We start from the raw sequence: 25,923 nt of genomic DNA, 5'->3' as shown, positions 1-25,923 counted from the left end.
AGATCAATGGAACAGAATTGAAAGCCCAGAGATAAAACCACACATCTATGGACAGCTAATCTTCGACAAAGGAGCAGAGGGCCTACAATGGAGAAAAGAAAGTCTCTTCAACAAATGGTGCTGGGAAAACTGGACAGCCACATGCAAAAGATTGAAAATTGACCATTCTTTTTCTCCACACACCAAAATAAACTCAAAATGGATCAAAGACCTAAAGATTAGGCCTGAGACAATAAGTCTTTTGGAAGAGAATATAGGCAGTACACTCTTTGACATCAGTTTCAAAAGAATCTTTTCGGACACTGTAACTCCTCAGTTGAGGGAAACAATAGAAAGAATAAACAAATGGGACTTCATCAGACTAAAGAGCTTCTTCAAGGCAAGGGAAAACAGGATTGAAACAAAAAAACAGCTCACTAATTGGGAAAAAATATTTACAAGCCACTTATCCGACAAAGGGTTAATCTCCATAATATACAAAGAACTCACACTGCTTAACAACAAAAAAACAAACAACCCGATCAAAAAATGGGCAGAGGACATGAACAGACATTTCTCAAAAGAAGATATGAATATGGCCAATAGACACATGAAAAGATGTTCATCATCGCTAATCATCAGGGAAATGCAAATCAAAACTACACTAAGATATCACCTTACCCCCGTTAGATTGGCAAAAACATCCAAAACCAAGAACGACAAATGTTGGAGGGGTTGTGGAGAAAGAGGAACCCTCATACACTGTTGGTGGGAATGCAAACTGGTACAGCCACTATGGAAAACAGTATGGAGATTTCTCAAAAAGTTAAAAATAGAAATACCCTATGACCCAGCCATCCCATTACTGGGTATCTATCCTAAGAACCTGATATCAGATATCTCAAGAGTCCGTTGCACCCCTATGTTCATTGCAGCATTATTTACAATAGCCAAGACGTGGAACCAGCCTACATGCCCAGAAACTAATGATTGGATAAAGAAGATGTGGTATATATACACAATGGAATACTACTCAGCCATAAAAAAAGACGAAATTGGCCCATTCACAACAATGTGGATGGACCTCGAGGGTATTATGTTAAGCGAAATAAGTCAGTCAGAGAAAGACGAACTCTATATGACTCCACTCATAGGTGGAAATTAGTATATTGAGAAGGAGATCTGATTGGTGGTTACCAGGGACAAGGGGGGGTGGGGGGAGGGTACGGAGGGGGAAGTGGTGTACCCACAACATGACTAACAAAAATGTACAACTGAAATCTCACAAGGTTGTAATCTATCATAACATTAATAAAAAAATAAAAAAAAATAAAAAAAAAAAAAAAAAAAAAAAAAAAAAGAAAAGTTGGAGGGGGCAGGGGCTATATGAGAAATCTCTGTACCTGCTACTCAGTTTTGCTAAGAACCTAAAACTGCTCTAAACAATAGTCTATTAAAAAAAAGTTGGAAATTTGGATATTTCAATGAAAAATCTCAAATTATAAATGTTGGCAATGGATCTATTTTTTAAAAAACATAACATTGCTCAGGTTAAAACACACACAAATATGCTCCCATTATAAATTTGTTAAGTTTGTGTGTGAGTCCTTATGAGCCGACAGTGGAATCTATAGAAAGAAAGGTATGGAATTTAGGCTTACTGAGAAACCTGTGAGTTTAGGGGAGAAGGTCTTCTAACTGTGAGCAAGGGGTTAAACTTAACAGCTATAGAGTAGAAAACTATACAATAGCAGACTCCCCAAGGAAGGTATGAGGTCAAAGGTTTGGGCAACCAGGAGAACAACGAGATCCAGGAAGAGGCAGCAAAAGAAAATTCAAAACAATTTTTAAAGACTATAGAAATTGGTACTATTATTTTTAAGATACATAAATAAAATAATTACCATTTACAGAGTACATAAAATGTGGCAGATAATATTCTAGTTTCTTTACACGTATTAGATCTAAAATCCTTCAAAATAGGTACATTTCATTTGGGAAGAAACTAACTCTTGGAACAGACTTTCTTTCTGAATGGAAAGTCAGAGGCAGTCCTGCCAGAGACAAATGAGCTGTAGGTAGGCCTATGAGGATTCATAAACAATAAGCCAGCTAGAAGCATGCAGGCTAAGAGGCAAAGAGTCCAGGCATACTCTACACAGTGCAGAGAGGGAATATAATTTGTCACATGCTTACTATGTGCCAGATACTCTAATAAATGCTTATATATATTACTCAAATATTAACAATCCTGCACGATAGGAATCACAATTCCTGATTTCACAGATGGAACTGGAGGCTCAGAGAAGTTGAGTAACTTGCCAAGAAGTCATATTGCTAGTATGTGCTGAGCCAAGATCGAAATCCAGGACAGTCTGATTACAAAGCTTTCATTCACCTAAGTCATGCTGCTTTCCCCAATGTCAACGATTTTTGCCTGCTTCCATTTATATTGATGAAATTCATTTTGTCTTATTTCTAAGAGAGTGATTACATTGAGGAACCTGAGGAACCAAGAGACTTTCACAGTTGGGCGGGGCAGTAAGAAATCAGGTAGTCAATCTTTTCACTTCAGTGTCCTAAGACCTACGAAGGTTACATGGACATCCAAGGTTGCACTGCCACTTAATAACACATCAGTATCTCCTGACTTCTGCTTCAGGGCTTCTTTCATTAAGACTATTAGTAGTACCAGTGTGAAAAAGAAAGAAAGCAATTCTGATAAACATAGTAACTCTCAAATTAGATTTTCTTACTGCATATAAAATAAAAATAGCATCAGAATTACTATGTGATTATTAAAATGAATTCAGAAGTCCTTTAATTGAGCGGGCTGATCTCCCTAAGTAAAAGGTAAGAAAGAAGGATTACTATTTGTATAACTTTGAATTTATGTAGTTAATTACAGATAATAATTACCATTTACAACATAGCTCCGGGATGTTGCTTTAGAGCTAAGGAAATAAAGTAATAAAGAAACTAATTAACTTTAGATATTGTGAGAGAAGAGAAACCAGGATAGTTCGGATAACTGTCAAGACTACTACTTTTAATATTTTCCGATTGCAGGTGCAACGCAGAGAAATACTTAACAGCTTTGCTGCTCAAGAATCTTTGAACATTGAGGTTTGTGAGTATCACTTGGGATATTTTCAACTGCAAATAACTGAAAAACCAGGCTAAAAAGTGGCTTAAATAGTGAGGGGTTATTAATCTTATATAGCAAGAAGTTCAGAGGCAGGAAGTTCTCAGAGTTGGTTAATTCAGCATCACAGTATTATCACAGACATTCCATCTTTCTGTTCTACCACATTCAGTAGTCAGCCTGTCTTCTTTCATGATCCAAGCATTCCAGATGTCCCACATAACACAACAATATCCAAGCTATAAAAGAGGCATTTCTTTTACATATCTCTATTACTGAGAAAATGTTTTCAGCAGCTCCTCAGCTGACTTCTCCAACTTCCATTGACGAATAGAGCCCTGCTTCCACGATAACTAGCAGGGGGAATGATAACTAGCAAGGGGAATGAGAACACCAACACTGGTGCAATCAATCATTATCTACCTACAGAGGTTGAAAAGAGCACAGCCTCCATTAAGTATAGGGCCCTACAGACTAGGAACCCAGACAAAAACAGGTATTCTCCCAAGGAGTCAAGGGAAATGGATTTGGGTGGGAAACCAACAGTGTCCATTAGAGTGAGTCTCTTTAGGAAGTACAAGAAACAACAGAATTAGTTCTACTCCTGCCCATAAAGTCCGGAACTTTAGCGGTAAACTGAATACTGTGATGACTGTTATTCAGAAGGTGGAATATATTACTTGAACCTAGTCTACATAACTTTCAGTTTCCATTTCATAGCAGATAAACACATTATTATGCTTTAGTTAAACACTTTTTTTGTCATCTATGACAGTTTCCTATTTGCCCTGCCTTACCAGTAAGACACAGATGAGGAGATACACAGAAAATTCAGCTAGCTTTTAGGAGAGGCCTGAGGAACATGAGAAAGTAAGAATTTCTTAATTTAACTAAAAAAGGTGTTTACATTCATTAGAGAAAGAGAATTAAACAGACTCTTTCCTGAAATGGACTATTTTGCATTATAAGGAGTTAAAAGAAGTGTTGGAAGGTAGATGAGAGAAAGGGCTGGACAAAGGTTACTGAGGAGGGCAGAAGAAAAGAAGTCAGATACTTTCACTGCCAGGAAAGAGGTGTTGACTTGGGGGAAGGGATAGAGTATGAAACATGAGGGAGTTGGGCAGCATGCAATAAGACACTGATACTCATAATTTAAAAAGTTTTGTATTATTCACTAAAATACCATTTGAAACATTCTTTCAACTTTTGCAGAGTGCACCTTCAGAATAATCAATCACAGTGTCTTCTTGCACAAAAATCTTTACCTATAAAGTGTACTATTGAATTTGGCTACTCAAGCAATATATTGTCAGATACTGAACAGAAAGACCATTTTTACAAGCTAGATTTATAACGTATGGATGACATTTTTTTCTGGGATCACACCATCCCTTGAAAACTGGAAGCACATGACCTACTTAATTGTCTCCAGAATTATCCAAGTATAGTTTATAAATGTGAACTATTTCAATTAAATAAAACTTCATGTATTTTTATAAAAGAATTAACAGAATCAAGAACTTGGAGTAGATGTTCATAACATTACAAAACATGTAGATAACGTCACATGTCCAATGATATGTCCATAATTTATGGCTCAAAAAATAACAAATAACATGGATCCTTTCCTGCATTTAATTCAGGGTATTTATTGATCCTTTTAAGCCAATTCAGGAACTCCTTAGATCAGCAATTCCTGCTTCAGAATCCCACCTTATTTAGGAGGCCAAAAAAATAATAATAAAGCTCTGATCAATTACTTCCCTTATTTACCAGCTTTAGCAGCAGGGACTTTGGAGTATTTCAAAAATTCAACTCCAACCTCAAAGAATAAAAACTTGTCAGCACTGAGAATATTCAATAGAATATACTAAACGCTTAAAAGCAATTAATGCCAAAGGTATGGGTCTAAAAGGTATTTTGGTAATAGCAGTACTAGTATACTATAAAGTCTTCTAAGGTGAGGCCTTCTAAGAGGACACACTTATGTTTGTTCAAAATGAGTCACCTTTTTATAAGCATATCCTGTAAAAGCCGCTCTTACAGGTTAGTAAAGAACAAACAGAGAATACGGTTCACTTGTAAGAATTCTGTAAACTTGATTTTCCAAAAAGAAAGCCACCATTAAATCAAACAGCATGCCACTCTTTCCTGTTAACCATCACAAACTGTCACCTTTTGAAAGTTCTGAACAAGCAGCACAATTGAGACAAAGAATCCAGAAACACCTGAAGTTCAATCAGCAAGAGGTCTCACTTTAGCCAAATGTATTTTGCAGTGAATTTGTCTAACAATAGAGTATCTGATTTAAAATTATTCTACACTATAACTTACTTGCTTCGGAAAAATTATTATTGTAACAGATAAAATGGACTCTAATAGTTTGGTCAACAGCAATTAATCAATTTTATCTCAGAATATACATTTTTTAAATGTATGAAAAATCCATTTTTAAAAGGGTTAGGGTTGTATGATGTTGAAATCTCTACATTCAAATACATGCTGTGACACTATTAAGAACTAAATATACTTGCATAATTCATAGAAAGAGGCAGTTCTAATTTCTGAAAATCATTAGAGGCCACAGACATCTGCAATATAAAAGGCTGCAGCAAACCAGTTTACAGTAAAAATAGTGGAAATAATTTGAATTGCAAAATATTTCTATTCTGACCATGCTGAAAATGAAAAACTCATAGGAAGACAACAGAAGAATCAAGATGAGTATAAGTTTCCTGAGTGTGGAAACCAGAATAAAAGAATGAGAAATATGCTGAGACTGGTAGTTGCCAGAGACGGGGAGGTTGTTGGAACAGGGTAAATCTAAAATTAGAGACTTAAGAGGATTGAGTATGTCACTCCCAGACGACAAGTCGTCACTGATGAAACCTCTGGCTTTCCTTTCCTTTGATGTTTCGTTTTTGTCAAAAATTTTCCACTCTCTGTGAAACTTGGAGATTACTCTTCGCAGTTCTTTTTCGCCAAGTACAGTATTTTAACATTTCTGCCAACACAGCGATCAGGTGAAAGGGGAGTGAGGAAGAAGGGCAAAGCAATGGACGCTGGATATAGACTATGAGACAGATTACAGTCAGCAGCGATGTGTCAGGAGGGATGAGCAAGTCAGAATTAGAAGAGCTGGGCAGTGGTTGGGGCACGAGGGAGGGAGCGTGGGTCTGGAGGAAAACCCTGAACACGGGGCTGGGATGGGAGGGCAAGCGTGCGATCCAGGACGAAGGGACGTCTATCGAAAGGAGGCAGCTGGCGGGGAGTCGGCCTGCGTTGCTCTGAGTGTGGTTAGAACAGCCCGCCCTCCCGCCCTACTTTTTCCTCCTGTCGAAGAGGCAGCGACCAGTCACCTGGAGTGTGAGTTCCGGAGGGACTCGATCAGCCGCTGCTTCTGCTGCTGGAGGCTGGTGAGGCCACCGGGGGACCCAGCTGAGGAGGAGGAGGAGGCGCTCTTGGTCAGGGGAAAGAGCCAGCTCATCCTCCACGGGGCCCCGGGCCCGAGGCCCTAGAAAGCTCTGGCCTGCTTCTCCCAGTTGCTCAGCCCGGCGGTTCTCCAGCGACAGAGGAGCGGGACGGAACGCCCGGGACCCAAGTGCTGGGGGTCCGCGTCTTCTCTAAGCAAGCCCGGCCGGGGCTCCTCGGGTTCTAGGGGACATGCTCTGACTGCGGGCAGCCGGAGAGAGGAAAGTCGCCGTCCGGGACCGGCAGTCCTACCTTCACGACCCTGACGCCCAAACCAGCCAGTCAGGGAGCGGGACGGAGCAGCGCTCCACCACCCGGCCTCCGTCACCTGCGTGCCCCGCCCCCTCTGCGTGGCGCGTCATCACCTAGCGCCCCCGCCAGGACGTGCGAGAAGCGACGGCGCAGCACGGTGCGGCGCAGCTCCGGCTCCCCTTTCCCCTTTGCTGGGCGAGAGGTGTCTATGGGGCGCCCGCTGCCGCCGCCGCTGCCGCCACCGCCACCGCCGCTGGGTGCTGTCTCTATGGCGAGGAGGAGGAGGAGGAGCGCGAGCTCAGAGACACAAGTAGATCTTGCGTCCGCCGCAGCCTTGGGGGGGGAGGGGCGGGTTGGGGAAGTAAAAAGGGGGCGGGAACGATCAACCTGAGAGGGTGCGCCATGGCGCCAGCTGGAGCGCCGCTGGAGAAGGAAGGAGCGAGGCGGCGGGTGGTGGGGGGAGGGTAACTGGGGCTAGGGGTATGTCAAGGGGATGGCGCGGAGTGATGACGTGAAGGCTTTGTACCTGGGGCTTCGCTGTTGTGGGACGGAAATTGGGAGTGGAGGGCGGTGGCCTAGATCCTCAGCTCGTGTTCCTTCACGCTGCAGTGCCTGGGAATTAATCTGGCTGCAGTAAATGGTTATTGGCACCTTGGCACTGGCTCTCTGCCAGGGAAGAGCGTTATCGATGACTTGAGTACCTCTGTGCTGTTCTCTCGTTTCTTTGGAAACCTGCAGTACGGGGATGCTACCTCCAGTAATGAGAAGGCCCTTTGGTGCTTCTTCCGGGCTTCTGAAACTGTAGTAGACAGAGAGGTGGAGGAAGGCAGTGTTAAACAAAAGGGTGTTTCTGAAGTGTGTGTGTGATGTGTATGTGTTTAGCGGATTGGGGAGGGTTGTGAACGAGGGAGGCCCTGGATTTTTGGTTTTGTTCTTAGAGCCCTTGAGGCTACATTAGCGATTGCAGAGTTTAGAAGGCAGGGGGTCACAATTCCCTCTTTTACCCTTGATTGTTGTGATCTTTTCAAACTTGTGTGAAAAATGAAGGAGCATTCGGAATTTCCCTGCCCAAGAATCAAAATGTTGGTCTGTACTCTTACCGTTATATACCGGGAAACCTGTGTTTATGGACCACAAACGTGAGATGTGTTTGGTGAACCAGGGAAAATGCTCTGAGTTTTAGGGAGTTAGAAAGAAACTATTGAAATGCAGACACTGTTGCTTCCCTCCCTTTTCCCTCCTGCAGTTATGGACATCCGAACAGTTGATGTGGCTGTTACTTATTTCTCAGAAAGAGCTTTTTTTGTTTCTTAATTGGTTTACTTTTGTTTCCTCTAATCTGACTTAAGTAAATGCCAGTAAAGTAGATTTTGTAGTCAAATCAGATTTTGAATGATGTGTTAATGAGAAATAAAACCAAACACTGTCTTTATCCTAGTAACGTTTTATCTTGTCACATGTATATCAGTATTTAACGTTTCATTTTTATCGGAAATGGATGTCTTCATAAAGTTTTATTCAGAGAGTGAGTTGGGTTCAGAGCAATCGTTAGTGGAAAGTTTTAGAAAATGATTAGTATATACACACAAAAAACACTAAATTTATGTAACATTGATATTAGAACTAGGAAACTTGTGTTGTCTTTTTTTTTTCCTACTGGTTAGCTGTGTGACTTTAGACAAGTCACTAAACTTTGATTTTCTCATAAATCAAGGACTTCAAATAAATAATCTCTTAGGTTTCTGTCAGTTCGGTTCTGTAATTCATATTTCTGATATAGCTGGGTTTTATTTTGGTTTTTATTTTGACAGGTACACAAATAAGGGATAAAGTATTTTATGAAACAAATCTTCAATCAAGTAGAACATTTTGATGCTTGGCATCTAGACTTCTTGTGCCCTCACTATGCCAGCAGCAACTGTAGATCATAGCCAAAGAATTTGTGAAGTTTGGGCTTGCAACCTGGATGAAGAGATGAAGAAAATTCGTCAAGTTATCCGAAAATATAATTACGTTGCTATGGTATGCCTATGATCCAACCCTTAAAATCCTTCTTATAAAAGGGGAAGAGGGATTTTAAAAGTCTTCAGTTCAACCCTTCTGGTTGATCTTTTTAGGGATTAATTTAATTATGAAAAGAAAATTTCATCAATGTGTTCCAACCAAAGACCACCAGAATACACCTGTAGTGTGACAAGTTGGATGTATTACTAATTGCACTGAGGGAACATGCATACCGTTGGAACCATGGGGCATTTGAGTAAGAGAGTGTGAGAAAAAACTTTTAGGATTTGGGCGTGTGTCTGATAGTTTTAGGGAGGGATTAAGGAAGCAGAGCTTTGCTCTGGATTGGATGCTGTTGGGAGTCTGGGGTAATTCTGTGATAGGGTATTTTAAGTCTTAACTAGAGTGAATGAAGACTAGTATGAGGCCGTAGCTATAAAGAAGCAACAGTCACTCATATTAGCCAAGATAGAGGGATGTTTGGTCGTTTTTGTGGTTTGGACAATGTTTATGTTTTTGTCTGTGTCCAGTCATGGTTACAGAGTGGGCTTGTATGGTGATGAACTGTGAAATTGTTTATATTGAACAGAAGAACATTAGGACCTAGCTATGAGAGCCAGGTCAGGTCTTAGCAACACTAAGCCCTAACTAATAATACAAGATGAGCTTCTGGAAGCTAGGGAGCTCCTGGATATCTTTCTCAAACAAAAAATCAGATTTCCCAGTGAAACATTGTTTATCTGCAGTGTTTGTTGTTTGTTTGTTTTAAATTATCAGTAGAGTTGCATGAACACACTGTGCTGTTAAGCATCTCTGCTTTTGCAGATACTGTTCAATCTGCCTAGACTGACTGTTTTTTTCTTTACTGTTGTACTTTGTACATCTGTTAAAGTTACTCTACTGTCTTCTAGATTATCAGCTCTGTCAAGTGAGGGGTTAGTATCTTAATCATCCTTTCTCCCCCCTGCCGACGCCTAGCGTAAAACATAGCATCCAGTAAAGTGGTTGTTGAGAAAGACTGAATTTAGAGAAGTTTTAATTTCTTTACTGTTTCACAGTGACTTGGTATTTAGGTTTTGTTCGTAGCTTTTTAGTTTGAATTTTAATACTAAACTGATGTATCACTATTTTTAATACAAATAAATAAATACACTTCTATGGGGAGGGGCAGGTTGATTGGTTACAATATGAATATTTGAGTGTCCGTAGATAATGTTCTATTTAATAAAGGTGTACTTACCCATAATTAGAATTGAAGTTATTTCTTATCCAGTAGAAATTCGTAATTGTTTATTTCTCAGATGATAAGTAGTCACAACATTAGAGATGTGATAACATTCTACAGGAATAACTGGGTGGCATGCAATTTTTGATGAGATACTCTCTCTGGAGTATAGAGAGAGTACTGTTTTAGTCCAAGAAATTAGGAGGGTTTTGGTGTTTAGATAAATCTTTTTATGAAGAAGTGATTGGAAAATATGATACATTTTCCATTTTTTTTAACCAATTCTTCATTGGTTTTAACTTTAGAATACTGGGAGCATAGTTTCACATACCTCTTGAGAAATATGAGTTTATGATTCTCCCTCTCCTTGGGAATAAAGTTCTTGGTTGCATTTATCATGTGTATCTTAGACCTAGTAATTTTTTTACTGATGATATTTAAAGTAAGAAAAAGTGATTAAGTTTGTAGAGTTTTATTTTATGGTTTGAAGAGGTAATTCTCTTCCTAGTTAAAAGTTACTTTGTTATTGAATATGAATGTGTAAAATGTCATCTGTAAGAGAATTCTTTGAGTTATACCCAAAATTATTTATTTATTCTAGGAATTTGTAGATTGTGGTTTTGATCATTTAGTAAATAATGAATCTTAAAACTATTTTACAGGACACCGAGTTTCCAGGTGTTGTTGCAAGACCCATTGGAGAATTCAGGAGCAATGCTGACTATCAGTACCAACTATTGCGATGTAATGTAGACTTGTTAAAGATAATTCAGCTAGGACTGACATTTATGAATGAGCAAGGAGAATACCCTCCAGGAACTTCAACTTGGCAGTTTAATTTTAAATTTAATTTGACGTAAGTGGGAAATAAATATAACCCAAACTTTTTTCAGTTTCATTTTAGGAATTGATTTTCCTCAAGTATGGTGAATAAAATTTGAACTGAATTTGGTGTAGTTACCCTGGAAATATTTAAAATCTAAAATTTCAAAATATTTGGTTTCTTCTTTTTATTATAAAAGGGACAAAAAATTAGAATAAAGAAGACTTACATTCAAATAATTTGAATTTTGGAGTTGTTATTTGAAAGGTATGACTGCCACTTTTTTTGAAGTTTGGAAAACTTTGGGCATTGAAAGTACTTCTTGATAAAGATAACCTTACAACATTAGTTTTACTTTCAAATGTTTTGTGCCATTTGAAATATACACATCTTTGTTGTGATAGTTACCTTTCTTGTGGAGGGTATTACAGTCATATTCCAGTTCATGAGTAGATTCCATGTCAAAGGTGATAAGACATTTCTTGGAAACTTGAGTGTGTTTTCCTTTCAAATCAATGTCATAAAATGGTTATATTCCCAGGTCAGCCCACAAAACTTACAACTTACATATAGGAGAAGTAATAGTATCCTTGAACCTGGTGTTTCTTTCAGAAACAATTCAGAATCTGGTAGATTCTCTTCTGGAATCTGAATTGTAACTCAAGCCCTGGGTTGAAACCCAGTTTCCTTACTTACAATACTTTTGTATCGTTGGTAGGAGTAGTTTTGATAGCTTAGGGAAGTTGAGAGTGTTTTTAGGTGAGGGCATATTCTTTACAAACTAACTGTAAGTCAGGGAAAGGTTTAATACATTCTAAATATGTTACAATATTGTAGTGTCCTTGTATTTGGCAGCCTCTACTTGTCTAATGTGATCTAACATCTGATTTTAAAGATAGTAAAAGAAGCTGAGGGACAATTAATGGTAGTGCCAATGTAAGGACCTGCCATTCTCTATAGAATAATGAGATATTTAGCAAATAAGATCTAAAGAAAAGCAGGGGTGATGATTTTAGAGGGAGTATTGTCAGTGGTACAATTGAATGGCTTATGATTGCATTGTTTTAGCCTCATTCTCCATTTTACTCTGTTGGATTTAATCATGGATTCTCCAGAACCTTGTGAAAGGTAAAAAGTACTCATCTCTATTCAAACTGATGATAATCTTTTATAAGTACTCCAGCTCTGAAAAACTGAAAATTGCTCTTTATCCTTTTCCCAAAAGATGACGCTTTTTAAAATTAATTCTTTACCATTTGTTCCCTGCTACTTATTTTCCAAGCTGATCATTAGAACATTATTTTGTTTTAGTTTTATTGAGGTCATGTTGGCTTATAACATTGTGTACATTTCACATGTACATTATTATATTTCAGCTTCTGTGTAGACAGCATTGAGTTCACCATCAGTAGTCTAGTTTTTATTCATCACCATACATAAGTTCCCCTTCACCCCTTTCACCCTCCCCTGACTCCCTTCCTCTCTGGTAACCACCAATCTGTTCTCCTTATCGATGTGTGTGTTTGTTTATCTTCTACATTTGAGTGAAATTGTATTTATCTTTCTTTGTCTGACCTATTTCTCTTAGCATAATACCCTCAAGGTCCATCCACGTTATCACAAATGGCAAAATTTTGTCTTTTTTTTAATGGCTGAGTAGTATTCCATTGTGTGTGTGTGTGTGTGTGTGTATGTATGTATGTATGTATACATATATATAAATACACACCACATCTTTATCCATTCATCCATTGATAGGCTCTTGGGTTGCTTCCAAGTCTTGGCTATTGTGAATAACGCTGCAATGAATATAGGAGTGCATATTATCTTTGAATTAGTGATTTCATATTTTTTGGATAAATACCCAGTAGTGGAATAGCTGGGTCATAGGGTAATTCTATTTTTAATTTTTTGAGAAATCATACTGTTTTCCATAATGGCTGCACCAGTTTGCCTTCCCACCAGCAGTGTAGGATGGTTCCCTTTTCTCCATATCCTCTCCAATATTTGTTATTTCTTGTCTTGTTAATAATAGCCATTCTGAAGGGTGTAAGGTGATGTCTCATCGTAGTTTTGATTTGCATTTCCCTAATAATTAGTGATGTTGAACATCTTTTCATGTGCCTCTTGGCCATCTGTATATCTTCTTTGGGAAAATGTCAGGAACATTGTTTTTAACTAAAATACTATTGTAATCTCAGTACATGAGTAGGAGGTGACCCATCAGTGTCTCAGTTTTGGTAAAATTGACATTTTCCTTTTTTTTTATATAGAGAGGGCTACTGTATTTTGCTGCCAAGTTTGCTGCCATTTATATAAATGTTCATGTGTTGGGAATTATTTAATGGAAGATATACTGAAAAATATTATTTAGGTAGAAAAGGCAATTTGGCAGTTAAAACCAGTATGGTCTAATGTGGAGACAGAGCACCATGAACAGAATTTTGGATATTTTGAAGAAAGGTGAAAATTAACTTTTTTCTTGATTGCCTAGAATGAATTTGTCAGCAGCTATGCCAGGCACCAGGGATCTGTTTTCTAGATGAAAGTTGTCATGGGCATTATATCTTAGTGTTCCCATAACTCTTCTGTCTGCTCTCTATTGCCGAAGCCCAAGACTTAGAATTGTTAGATACTGCTCAGTGTTATGAGAATTCTCTCCAAACTGAATTTGGAGTTGTTATGTACATGGAAGTTAAACTGGCATATTGATGAGCTATGAAGAAGAAAGCAAGCTATGGACAGAATTCCACCAAGAAGTCACAGGAGATGAGAATGAATTTTTTGAGAAGAGTCATCAATTTGATGATTGCAGTAATTCTTAATATTTGAGAGAATCATTTTAACAGTGTAGTAGAGATTACAGGGAATTGTGGATTCAGTGGTGACAGAAAGGAAGCTGATAATTCATTTAAGGAAAATGGCAGTGAAAGGGGATAGTACCATAAGTAGAAGGAGCGGCAGGAACAAAGGTGGTTTTTATTTTGTTTTACAGATAGTGCACAGGCATTTGAAGGTTAAAGGGCAGTTGTCAGCTATGGAGTTGTGGGCTGTTCATATTGTCTTTCGAAGCCTTTGCAGGTTTTTTGTTTCTTCTTTGTGTTTGATTGGTTTGAGTTCATTGAATATTAAGTTTGTTTATCATCTGTGTATTTGTGACAATCTGTATTCTAGTTTGTTTGCCTTTTACCTTACTCATGATTTTAGCATAAATTTAAGTATGTAAGAGTTTACATTCTAAAAAATGTAAGATATATGGTGAGCCAGGAGTGGTTTGAGGTTGGAGGCATTTCCAAATTGTAAGATCTTTAATCTGCATGTTTAAAAATGTGAATTTGTGTGGTAGGCTAAGTTTACATTTTTAGATAGAGGTAATTTCAATATATTTAGTGAATTTAGCATACCTAGTTGAGTTCGTTTCTCTCTTTCGGGTATTCCTTGAGATGGATAGCCTTGTATCGCTGCTCTTTTGGAAAGTCGTCTTTTTTAGAGATTTTTATATAGCTGCCATTCCTGTTCAGTTATTATAACTGGGTATTTTGCAACCTTACGCTTCAGTAGTTAATTAATCTTTAGTGTTAGGAGCGATCACGTGACTGTTCGTTGCTGTTCTAAATGTGTTGATCTAATCAATAAGTCACCCTCTGTACCTGCAGCAATTCTTATATTTTGACTAACCTATATTTTAACTACTTTTGAGATTAGCGTATTTTAATATTTTCTTACATCTGCCAGGATTTTTGAGGGTGAGGAAGGCGGGGTGGAATATTTCAAAACTTGAAATGGATACCATGGGAAAGGGACAGTCTATTGATTTGGAGAATCGAATCATAACAATTGAGAAGTTTACCTTACCACAGGAAGTTTTCTTCATCTTATTTGGAGATTATTTAGCTTACTTGTCTGGGGTTTCCAGCTTTCTTTTTCTAATGAGTTGGGTATTGTAAAGCATGAATTTGGTTCCAAATTTTTAAACACTAAGTCCAGTGAAATTTATATGACAGTGATTAACTTATCGGAATTTAGGTACATGAATGGTGCAGAAAAAAAAGGAAGGAAATAATCTATACACGTATTTTTGTTTGCCAAACTTAACTTGATCATGAAACACCTGACGTACTCATCTGGGTCGTTTTCCTAGGGATTGTGATTCAGTAGGTTTAGGTGTGAGACCTGGGAACCCCATATTTTTTATAAGCTTTCTGAATGATTGTTATCGTTGGGCAAGTTTGCGAAATACTGATTTAAACACCATAGCACTCACTGTTCCACTTCACATGTTTTTTTAATCTGGTGATATAACATTGAACAAAACAGACAAAAATCATTGCCCTCTTGAAGCTTAGGTTCTGCTTGAGAGAGAGAGACCATAAACTGAAAGTAAAGCGAGCATCTGGCCCAGAATAATGTGAGCCTGGAGAAAGATTCTGTTCTGCCTTTGTTTGGTTATAATTGCTAAAGCATGCCTCTCAGTATGAGTGTTGGGGCCTGCTGAGTGAAATTCTACTTGTTTCAGGTCCATGTTTTTCGTGTAACAAGGCCAATGATATCTGTTGTTTACTGAAAAAATTTGTAGTAGATTCATTCAGATATTCATCCTAAAGAGTTTTCTAGGGGAAATTTTGACTTAAAGTGATTATTGCAGTTCCCCTCTGATTTTAAATATTTCAGTTGCTAGTTACGTTATTTTTCAGACATTTAGAAACAGGTTGATTTTCAGAGAATAGGCCATAAAATGCTTTTTGGCCCAAGTGTAAAGTTCCTTTTCGTTTTATTAGTTTTGTTAGAGCTTTTAATAGAATTTTCTTAAGCTAAGTGGTGGAAACAAGTATTCTTACAATTTGAAATAAAAGAAAAATCTGATGGGCAATTCACAAAATACTTTTCATTTATTCTCAGAAACATATACCTTAATTTTGATCACTTTTTTGATTTAATTTAATATTTTGGATGCCTCTGTGTTTGTGCTTAGAAAATAGAGATAGCTTCCTTTTTGGCTTAAGTAAAATCTTGAAGGATTAGTTTAGATTTAGATTTCCTGGCTTGGTTTTTGGAAGCTAATCTTTTAGGATTAAGATTGTTAGGAGAAGTTATTGCTATTATAGCAGAGTTCTTCATTTTAAACAGTTTACTGCTTATTGGAGCCATTTGAAAGGCTTATCATTAGTGAGAGGAAGCATCTCCATTTTCTTTAAGACAGAATGTAGTTTAACTCAGCCGCATCAGATGTTTTGCACTTGGTCTCCTTCCTGGGGCTGCTGAGAGCATGGGAGCTGGACGTAGGCCCTCACTCCTGTGGCTCCAGCTCCATCTGGCAGCATTAAAATGGCTGCTGAGACTGAGAACCTCTGAAAGGAACATGTCTCTTACTTTGTGGTGGGAGTGCCTGGTGAGTAGGAGACCCTTGTTCTCAAACCCAGTTAAATTTAACTTGTATAAGGGTAATGAAATTGAGTTGATAGTAAAGATTAAAATCTCACCATTGGACTCTTGAATGATTATTTATTATATGAACACTTTACTGAAATAACAACCTTTGTATTTAAATTGAATTTTCTTTCCATATATGCGAAGCGTTGGAATAATTGGGCCCAAGCCAGTCCTCTATCTTGTTGCTTCTGGCACTGTAGTTGTAGACGTAAGTGGGAGAAAAACTGTTTGTTTGAAGTAGGGCACTTCTGATTGTTGTCTGTCTTTCTCTCCTGCCAGGGAGGACATGTATGCCCAGGACTCTATAGAGCTGCTGACGACGTCTGGTATCCAGTTTAAAAAACATGAAGAGGAAGGAATTGAGACCCAGTACTTTGCAGAACTTCTTATGACATCGGGAGTGGTCCTCTGTGAAGGGGTCAAATGGTTATCATTTCACAGGTAAAAAGATGGTACTGAAAGCGGCATTTGTGTTACCATTTCCTAGCTGCTTCACACTTGGCTTGGGTCACTGTTTCAGCAGTTTCAGGCTTCGTTCCACAAAGGATTGGCTGCCATATAGCAGTCTCCTAACTCTTAAGAAGCTAATGTTGGTCTACTTAAAGGTTAATTTTGTAATATGGGATCCATTTTAACCTGTGAGAGAGGCAGTGTTGCATCATGGAAAGAGTAAGGGCTAGAAAAATAGATCTTGGTTTAAATCCAGCAATGCCATTTGGAATCTGTTTTATCTAGGGTTATTTAACATTTCTAAGCCTTAGAATGAAACCATTCATTCATTAAAAAAATATTTATTTATTTTCTACCATATGCCAGGCACTGTGATAAGATTTTAGGAATTAAACTATGAACAGGACAGACAAAAATTCTTGTCCTCATGGAGTTTACAGTCTGGTGGGAGTAGGCGGAAATTTTTTTAAATGATGAAACTTTATTTTGGTTTGTGAGATGGTGATAAATGCTATGGAGGGGGAAAAAACAGCAAAGAGAATGCTAGGGGTGGGTGTATGTGGTGGATTTTAATTTTTTTTTTTAATAGAGTGATCAGAGTGACAACACTTAGAAGAAATATCTTGCAGAATTGTTTTAATGATCAATAGTGCATGTTTAAAGCATCTGATAAAGTTCTAGGAGTCAGAATCAACGTGATGGTAAAGTGCTTTACACACAGTAAATTCTCAGTAAGTGGTAGTTTTTAACTCTTATTATAAAATAAAAGTAGATTGTCGAAGAGAATTTCTAGAAAAGAAGTTAGTTCCATTTTGTAAAAGTAGACTTCCAGGTAAGAGAAAGTGTTTTCCTATCTAGGTAAACTAAGTTAAACTGGCAGCCCAGGGACTAAAACTGGCCCTGGGAATGATTTTATTTGGCTTTTTGTTATGTTTTTAAAAAGCATTGTATTATGCAGGTGGTAATGTTCTCATACTTGGTCCACTTCACACATCTTTTGAAAAATAAGTGTGTTCTGCATGCTTTAGACTTTCCAGCTCTGGCCTGGGGATGATTTTAATGAAGGACTGTTCATATTGTAATCTTTGATTCAGTACTAAGTGTTTTGAGTTGAAAGTATTGGACATACTGCAGATGGTCCCCATCTTAGTGATGGTTTGACTTAGAATTTTTCAACTTTACCCTAGTGCAAAAGCTATACACATTCAGTAGAAACTGTACTTCGAATTTTGAATTCTGATCTTTTCTGGGCTAGCCACATGTGGTACAGTACTCTCTGATGATGCTGGGCAGTGGCAGCCAGCCGCGGCTCCCAATCAGGCCTGCGATCACGAGGGTAAACAGTCGGTCACTTATAATCGTTCTATACCCAGACAGCCATTGTGTTTTTCACTGTCAGTACCGTTTCAGTAAATTATGTGAGATAGTCAACACTTTATTATAAAATAGGCTTTGTGTTAGATGATTTTGCCAACTCTAGGCTAATGTAAGTCTTCTGAGCACATTTAAGGTAATCTAGGCTAAGCTATGATGTTCGATAGGTTAGGTGTATTATATGCATTTTCCACAACTTATGATGGGTTTATTGGGACGTAACCCCATTGTAGGTTGAGGAAGATCTGAAATTCTGACCTGTCATCTTTTCTCTCTAGTCTCCTTTAATTGAGCATGTACCTCAGGAGACAAGACTTAAGTCTGTTAATTTGAGGAACATTTTTTCTGTTCTTTTTCTACATTCCTGGTCATGGGGATACAAAAGAACTGGAAAGCATTGTCCTATCCTTTTACTATATTTGACATATTCTTTAATTCAAAAAATACTCTCATCAAACACTATGTGCTAGGCACTGGGAATACTAAGATGAGCAAAAACAGAAAGGGTTCGTGTCTTAGAGTTTAGAGTCTGGGTTAGACTCTGAGATGTTTGAATATTTGTCAAGATGTGTTAAGATTTTGTTCTACTAGACGTCATTAAATTATTTTCTTCATGTTCTAATCTATTTCTAGCAGATAAGGACTAGTTTAAGAAATTTATAATCCTGAACTCTAATATAATCTTAATTTACTAGTAGTAAGCAAATGCTGTATTGACTTATATTGTAGGTAGACAGCAAAGTTACTTCCTTGCCAACTACCAGAAATTTAAAGGTTTCTGCTGTTAATTGCTTCTACCTTGATATTTCTTAGTGGTCTTCAATGGTAAAGCTTTTTTTTCTTTTTAAAATTACAAGTAAAATTCTGAACATTAAATAGAAATTTTGTATTTCCCTCAAAGTGTAGTACAAGAAAACAGAGTGTGTAAGAACTCTCTGAGATCCGGGCTCTTGAAGGAAAGGTAGACAGGGTGAAGAGTGGGTAATTGTGGCACGAGAGTGTAGGGAGAGAGGAAGCTGTGGAAATCCAAACAGTGGAGATAGGAGATCTTGATTTGAGAGTGTGGGAGTTGGTATTTTTCTTGACTACCTTTACTCCTTTCATGTGCAACATTCCCGTTAGTATCTCTTGGGGAGCCATAATGAGAAAGAAACAGAATTCTGATGAAAGAGAGTATTATTAATGAAGTTACTTAATAGAAGTGAAAATACTGTGTTAGGGAATTACTCTTCTGATCTTTTAAATGTATGACCTCTTTATGTAAAAGAAGGGAAGACTTGCATTATTTTTACCAACTCTCCTGCTACCTTTTGACATTTTTGGCCAAGTTTTCATCCATCTTTATTTCTTCATTTTCGTGTTACTTAAATTTTTTTTGAGATGTCTACTACGAGTGGTTTAATACTCTTCTTGAAGAGCTCTCTATTCAGAGATCAGCAAAATAGTGGTTTAGTGAATGCAGGTTTGGGATGTAGCATAGATCTGTATATTGACATCTCTGAGTATAAAGTGACAATTCTTTGCACTGTGGTAAGATGATGGCATTTTCCCACTATCGTTGTAAAGATGTTTGTTTTTTCTGTTCTTGTGTGCACTTTGTTTTTGGTTGATTCCTTTTTTGCCTACAATGTGACTCATTTAAAATTTGTGTAAGAAAAAATTTATTTTTAATCTCTCTGGTATTTATGTCTCCCTTTTCTGTATTCTTTTAATCCTTTTGTAGTGGTTATGACTTTGGCTATTTAATTAAAATCCTGACCAACTCTAACTTGCCTGAAGAAGAACTTGACTTCTTTGAGATCCTTCGACTGTTTTTTCCTGTCATCTATGATGTGAAGTACCTCATGAAGAGCTGCAAAAATCTCAAGGTAGGGCTTCGAGTGACTGTCTGTACTCAGCACACTGTTCAGACTGAGCGACTGACAGCAGCTTCTAGGCTACGATGTTGTTTTAAACCATATTTTTAAGTGTTATGTTAAATGCAGTTACATTATCTGGTAATTTGGTTCTTTTTCTTGCAAAAATAATTTATAGGAAATCCTTTTTCAAAGCTTCAATGTAGATCGATAGAATAAGTTTTCAACAAAATTTAAACCAAGAGTCAGATTTTTATCATTGCCAGATCGAATATCATAAACCTGAGCACAGAAATGTGAGGACTAATGAGGCTCTTATGCACAGAAGTTCAAGTTCTCACTCTCTCCCAACACACACATGATCTGTCCATGTGAAAGAAAATCGGAGGTGGCCAGCAGTGCCCCGATGCCGTTGGTAGTGTGACAAAAGTTTTCCTTTCAGTTTATCTTGGCTAGAGATTATTTTGTTGGTTCTAGTCAGAGGATAATGTTTCTAGGACTAAATTCACATAGTTAAAAGGTCTTTTTTGCCCCTGGCCCACAGATGTCAACTTGTTAGTAGTAGGTGCTAAAGTAAATGTATAGGTCCTGTCTAGACACTGCTGAACGTGTGTATAAGAATTTGTTACTTCTGAACATTAATTCTTCCAAAAGGAAAGTTTCTTTAATAAGGAAAAGTGCTCCTTCAGCTTGAGAAGAAATTCCCCTATGCTGGCGCTGGCTCAGACTCCTAAGGAATAGAGTGGTTTTATTTTTTTTTAGGTGTGTTTTATTTAAGAAGTAACTAAAAAAAAACCATTTTGGTAAAGTGGTTGTTTCTTAGAACCTACATAAAAGTTGATCAAGTGTTCTCACCAGGTTTTTAGAAGTGCAAGTAAAGTTGTACTTTCAGGAGATGGTAAAAACTTTAAGAGCTTTACTTTTAAGCAGAAAGAAAAAATTTTGGAATTCAATAAGGAAACTTTGCTTTTGACAAATGAACTGAAAATCATAAAATAAGTAGTCTTTTGGCCAAAGTTTGCTTGCCTCGTTACAGGGTACGGCATATTACCAGGGAAATTTTTAAGAAAGGTTACTTTATGTTTGTAGCACCTAAGAGCAGCAGAATTCTGTGCGATTTGAAGAGACTTCAAGCTGTGACTCAAGTGAACCTTGCATTAGGATATTTTTGCTATTCTGGAAACTCAGTCCACCTCCTGAAAGTATCGCATGCTGAGAATCTATGGCCTAAATGTTTTAATCTGGCTTTGGAAATACTTTTTAAAATTTGACCTGTCTGTACAATGACAGTTTGCGGGAACAGAGAACCAAATTACTGCTCGTTATGTGTATGTTATTGGAAAATTTCTAAGTATATCAGATATTCTGAATATACCCCCAGTCAGCTGCTGTGTTAAAATTTAGGTTAATGACAAAGGTGCTTTTTGACCTGTAGTCACCCATACTGAATGGACCTATTCTGTTGCTCTCCTGAGCAGCTGCTAATGATACCTAATCCTCATGTTATTTTTAGCACAGTAGCAACTGGTGTGCAAAGCCCTGTTTTCAAGCTGTGGTGTAGAGAAGGGCTGGTTTGCTTGGAGACGCCTTGACAGTTTAGACAGGAATTTCTTTGTGTGTTTTTGTTTTGGGTTGGTCCTGATGTTCTTTCTTTACTTTCTCTCCATCATTCCCCCCCACCCCCATTCCCGTTCTCTCTCTCCCTCCCTCCCTCCCTTCCTTCCTTCCTTCATCTCTCTTTTATTCTCTTTCTCTTCCTTTCACTCACATTACCTTTCCTTTTTAATCCTAGCAGTATTAACATAGGCAGATTTTTAGCAAACCCTTCTAAGGAGTTGTGTTCTTACAACAACACTTTTTAACTAACAAAACCATAGTTAAGCACTTAGTGAATTCTTAAGGATTTGAATATTTATAATAGCTTTGTTCGGTACAAATTATTTAGATGAAACTATTTACAGATAGATTGGTGGGAAGCTTAAGGAAATTTTAAAGTAACTGCCTACAGTCTGTCTTATAATATTGAATGATGGATAGATTGACTGTGAAGGTACTTGATAAAGGTTACCCTCTATACGTGTCACCTTGTTTACGATCTGCTTCCCCCATATCTTTAGGAAAGTTATTTGCCTGTCATATGCCTTAAAGCATACGATGAAGATACATTTTCCCAATTAGGATCTCATTTTCTATTACATTTATAAACTTCTCCTTCATTCAACAAATACATTAGCAATTCACGTTCTCTTTTTTTTCCAGTCTTCATAAGGTCCATCTTTATATACTAAAATATTTTGGTCAGTGTCTAAGTTATGTAATTTGTGAATTCAGGCATGGCAGTGTTGTTCTCTTTTGACAGGCAATTTTTCTTTCTTCTAGGGTGGTTTACAGGAAGTTGCTGAACAGTTAGAGCTGGAACGGATAGGACCACAACATCAGGCAGGATCTGATTCATTGCTCACAGGAATGGCCTTTTTCAAAATGAGAGAAGTATGAAGACATCAGTACTGCCTTTTTATCAATTGGTGGTTAGATTGAGAACATTAAAAATCTTATGGCAAAAGTTTTTGGGCAGTAAGAGCTTATTAAGTGAAGATATAATTAGAGATACCATAAAAGTCATGTCTACCACACTTGAATATTCAAAAATAAGTCATTTTGAAATATAGTTCAGAAGGAAATGAAAATATAAGTTCTTTGTAGACTGAAAAATTTAAAAACTTAAACTACCTTAGACATCATGTAGGTCCAGCCGTATTATTTCTTAGGTGAGAAAACTGAGGTGAGGCCAGAGGCTAATAACTCACTCAAGGTCACACACTCGTGGGAGAGCTCCAGAGTCCTTTATACACCACATCAGTGCTGCTTCTGCCCAGTCAGAGTCCGTGTGCTAAGTTTCCCCTGCGTTGTCTTGTCTCAGGCGTTAAACTGCTGGTAAAAATACTATTTGTTCATGCCATTTTTCAGTATCTGGGGATTTATAGATTAGGACTCGTGCTTTTTAGTAGATTGAGTCTTAGAGGTTTTGAATTATAAAGGGGTTAAATAAATCTGCAGTAGTAGTTGAATCAAAAATCATATTGGGCAGACCCTTCTTAAGTGGCAAAAAGCAGAACTAAATTCCTTAAATATAAAGAAGTTAGGTATGGAAGAATGAAATTTAATGAACCCAGGTCTACCCTTAGGGTTATGTAAATAGGTGATATGCACAGGTATACCTCGCTGTAGGTAAATGTGAAGAAAAAAAAGTTGGTTGTGCAAAAAGAAAATAGACCGGACTTTTCTGCTTACAAAAACAGTTTTCCTTTTTGCAGAATATTTACTGTAGAATTCTTTTGAGTATATCCTCTTAGACATTAAAGAATTGAATGAGAACTCTTCTGGGAATTTAAAGCTTTTTGTAGAAATGTATTACTAATAGAAAGCATAATAGCTGTTTTGCCAAGTGGTGTTGATTGAGAAATGATTTTGACAGTCTATTCATGACAAATAAATGTTTTGTACTTCTTCCCATTGCTACATTAGAGAATTAAAACAGCCTTTTGGATTTTCAGCTTTGCATTTTAAAAATGCCTTAATGGTTCAATTAATGGTGGATTCTCTGCTACTAATTCATCTATATTTTTCTTTTCTTCTTTAAGGATAGTAACCTATGTGAACGTTCAGATTTTACTGTCTAGAACATGTTTAGGCTTTGATTGTCTTTAGCCAACTCAGCCTTGTACATGGACTCAAGGCTACTTATAAACCTAAACTTTTCTCCCTTGCATTGGCTATTTTCGTTCATTCTTACTGTTGAATATTGTTAAATTAATGGAATAAAAATGTCTGCCATTTTTCCATGATTACAAATTCTCATAAAAATGGTCTAAATGTTAATAGGAAAGACGTGTTTAAACATTTTTTGTAGTCTTTTTCTTCGTTTCTTTTGAGCTGTGTTTCTTGAGAACATCAGTCTTATTCACTGAATTTAAATGTGTGGCCTCAAAGGAGCAGCATAGAAAAGAGCTGTCATTATAGTTAATGAACAGTCAGTACTTACATTGCTGAAATATTACCAGTGGTACCTTTTGGTTAAAATTATCTTTTTTTTTTTTTTTCCAAAATTCCTTTTTAGATGTTCTTTGAAGATCATATTGATGATGCCAAATATTGTGGTCATTTGTATGGCCTTGGTTCTGGTTCATCCTATGTACAGAATGGCACAGGGAATGCATATGAAGAGGAAGCCAACAAGCAGTCATGACATGAAATAGTCCTTTTATTTTTATTTTATTTGAGCTACACACATACTTGTATATAGGTTTTATCTCTGGTTGAATCCCTTGAACAATAGACAATACTTTTTTTTTCTTTCATAGTCCATTTTATTCTCTGCCTTTGAGTACTAAGTATGACCATTCCTATCTCAGATCTTAATAAATAGAAAAGCATTCAGGTTAAATTTGGCCTTAACTTAATATACTTGTTAGCAGGCATGTGTGACAGAGAGTGGGGAAAGCTACATCATATTGCATATTTTGATAAACTTCACTTACTTGAGCTTGGTTTGTTTTTTCCTTTTCTAAATTAACTAGCACTGACTATAATTTATTTCCCTGTTTTTCATGTCTCCCTTCCATTCTGCAGGAGTTTTAGCTAATTGAGATATTGTGGACCATCAATTTTGCACTTTAGAGAGTGATTCTGACTCAAATCCTCTGTTTTATCAGAAATTTTGGTTTTTCTTGCTCTTAGCTGGAAAATGACCATCTGCCAACTTTATCCAGTATTTACTTGTTTTTGACCCACAGAATATAGCACATGCATTGTGCAAACGGTTGATTCAGCGAGACTACAAAAAAAAAAAGACAAAAAACTACTGAGGAGCTTAGTAACTGCTGTTTCTGTACGTAGTGTTTAATCTTCTAAGCACATCTAGTGTCTGTCGGTTTCTAATTGGCATGTGTAGGCTGCTCTGTGACTGAAGAACTTTTCAAACCAGCTTTACACCCTTCAGGAAAAATCCCTTGTGATTGGATGTTCAGTGTCTGCCGGGAAACTGGTGTCCAAGATGTTGAAGCTGCAGTTCTTTCATGATCACACACTTCCCTTGATCTGCTGCTTTTTATCCCATCACTGTTGGCCCTTATTTTTAGTTTTTTAAAAATTTTATAGCCATGCTTAAAATGTTCTTGATTTGTTGATTCCACAAATCAGTTTCATTAAAGTCCAAAGATAGCAAGTCTTTAGGTTATTTTGTACCCAATTAAATTAGAAGACAAAAAATTGTTCTTTCATAGTTGTTACAAAGATAAATAGTGGAGAGATTTGGTGCAAAACAACAAAATACAAAAAAAATTGTGTATATATAGCATATTAGCTATATATATAGCTAATTAAATTACCTGAGGAGTGTAATGCTTGTTTATTTTTTGTGTATATCTTTGCAATCTATTTTATATATGTTGACAAAAGAGACTGTGAAATATTTAGCCATGCAGAATATGTGACCAGACCAGAGCATGTGTAGGAAGGCATTTTGGTAATCATTAACTCTACCCTGAAATGATTGACTACAAGTTATGATGTGTGTTATCTACACTTCAACCAGTAATATTAGCAAATCTCCAAATGTTAGCCACATTGGTTTGTTTCTCTTGTACATTCTTTATTCATGATATTACAGTGCTGTAACTGGGTGGTCCTTTTTAAACAAAACATTATTTGCAAAACAGAGGGTATTTGTTTTTAAAGCTTTTGTAAATAAAGGCTTCAGAAATGTTTTCTTACATTTGTTGATGACTTGTAATTTTGATTCAGAAATATTTATTTGGGTGGTATTTTGTTTTTTAAAAAATTGGGGCAACTGAACAGAACTCAGTAACTTCATTAACTGTAGCTAATGATTAGTCTCTTAATTGAAAAATCAATC

The 25,923-nt window shown here is 37.1% G+C and overlaps 2 protein-coding genes across 4 annotated transcripts in view; one reads left to right on the top strand and one right to left on the bottom strand.

Moving 5' to 3' along the window:
* The window catches only part of VPS37A (VPS37A subunit of ESCRT-I), a 49,607-nt gene extending 42,490 nt beyond the window's left edge, over positions 1 to 7,117 (bottom strand). The window contains exon 1 of one of the 2 annotated variants that reach the window (XM_070252778.1): positions 6,848 to 7,117. Coding sequence is in view for 1 of the 2 variants with exons in the window: in XM_001488521.6 (XP_001488571.1) it covers positions 6,484 to 6,611 (128 nt within the window). In the remaining variant the exon portion in view is untranslated. Of the gene's footprint in view, positions 1 to 6,483 lie in introns of both variants that reach the window. The other variant, XM_001488521.6, reaches the window with a different exon arrangement.
* On the top strand, positions 6,926 to 25,780 carry CNOT7 (CCR4-NOT transcription complex subunit 7). 2 transcript variants are annotated; one of them, XM_001488435.7, is made up of 7 exons: positions 6,926 to 7,157; positions 8,659 to 8,869; positions 10,739 to 10,932; positions 16,609 to 16,770; positions 19,877 to 20,021; positions 22,389 to 22,499; positions 24,127 to 25,780. In XM_001488435.7, exons 2-7 carry the CDS (start codon positions 8,753 to 8,755, stop codon positions 24,253 to 24,255), a joined length of 858 nt encoding a protein of 285 aa, XP_001488485.1. In that variant the 5' UTR covers positions 6,926 to 7,157; positions 8,659 to 8,752; the 3' UTR covers positions 24,256 to 25,780. The 2 variants fall into 2 exon arrangements, with proteins under 2 accessions (XP_001488485.1, XP_023486214.1); XM_023630446.2 differs by lacking the exon at positions 6,926 to 7,157 and adding an exon at positions 7,351 to 7,604.
* Positions 25,781 to 25,923: the final 143 nt, after the last annotated feature.

Source organism: Equus caballus, chromosome 27 (assembly GCF_041296265.1).
Source record: "Equus caballus isolate H_3958 breed thoroughbred chromosome 27, TB-T2T, whole genome shotgun sequence".
Lineage (NCBI taxonomy): Eukaryota > Metazoa > Chordata > Mammalia > Perissodactyla > Equidae > Equus > Equus caballus.
Note: the sequence above shows the minus strand (reverse complement) of the source record. Positions and strands in the feature narration are given on the sequence as shown.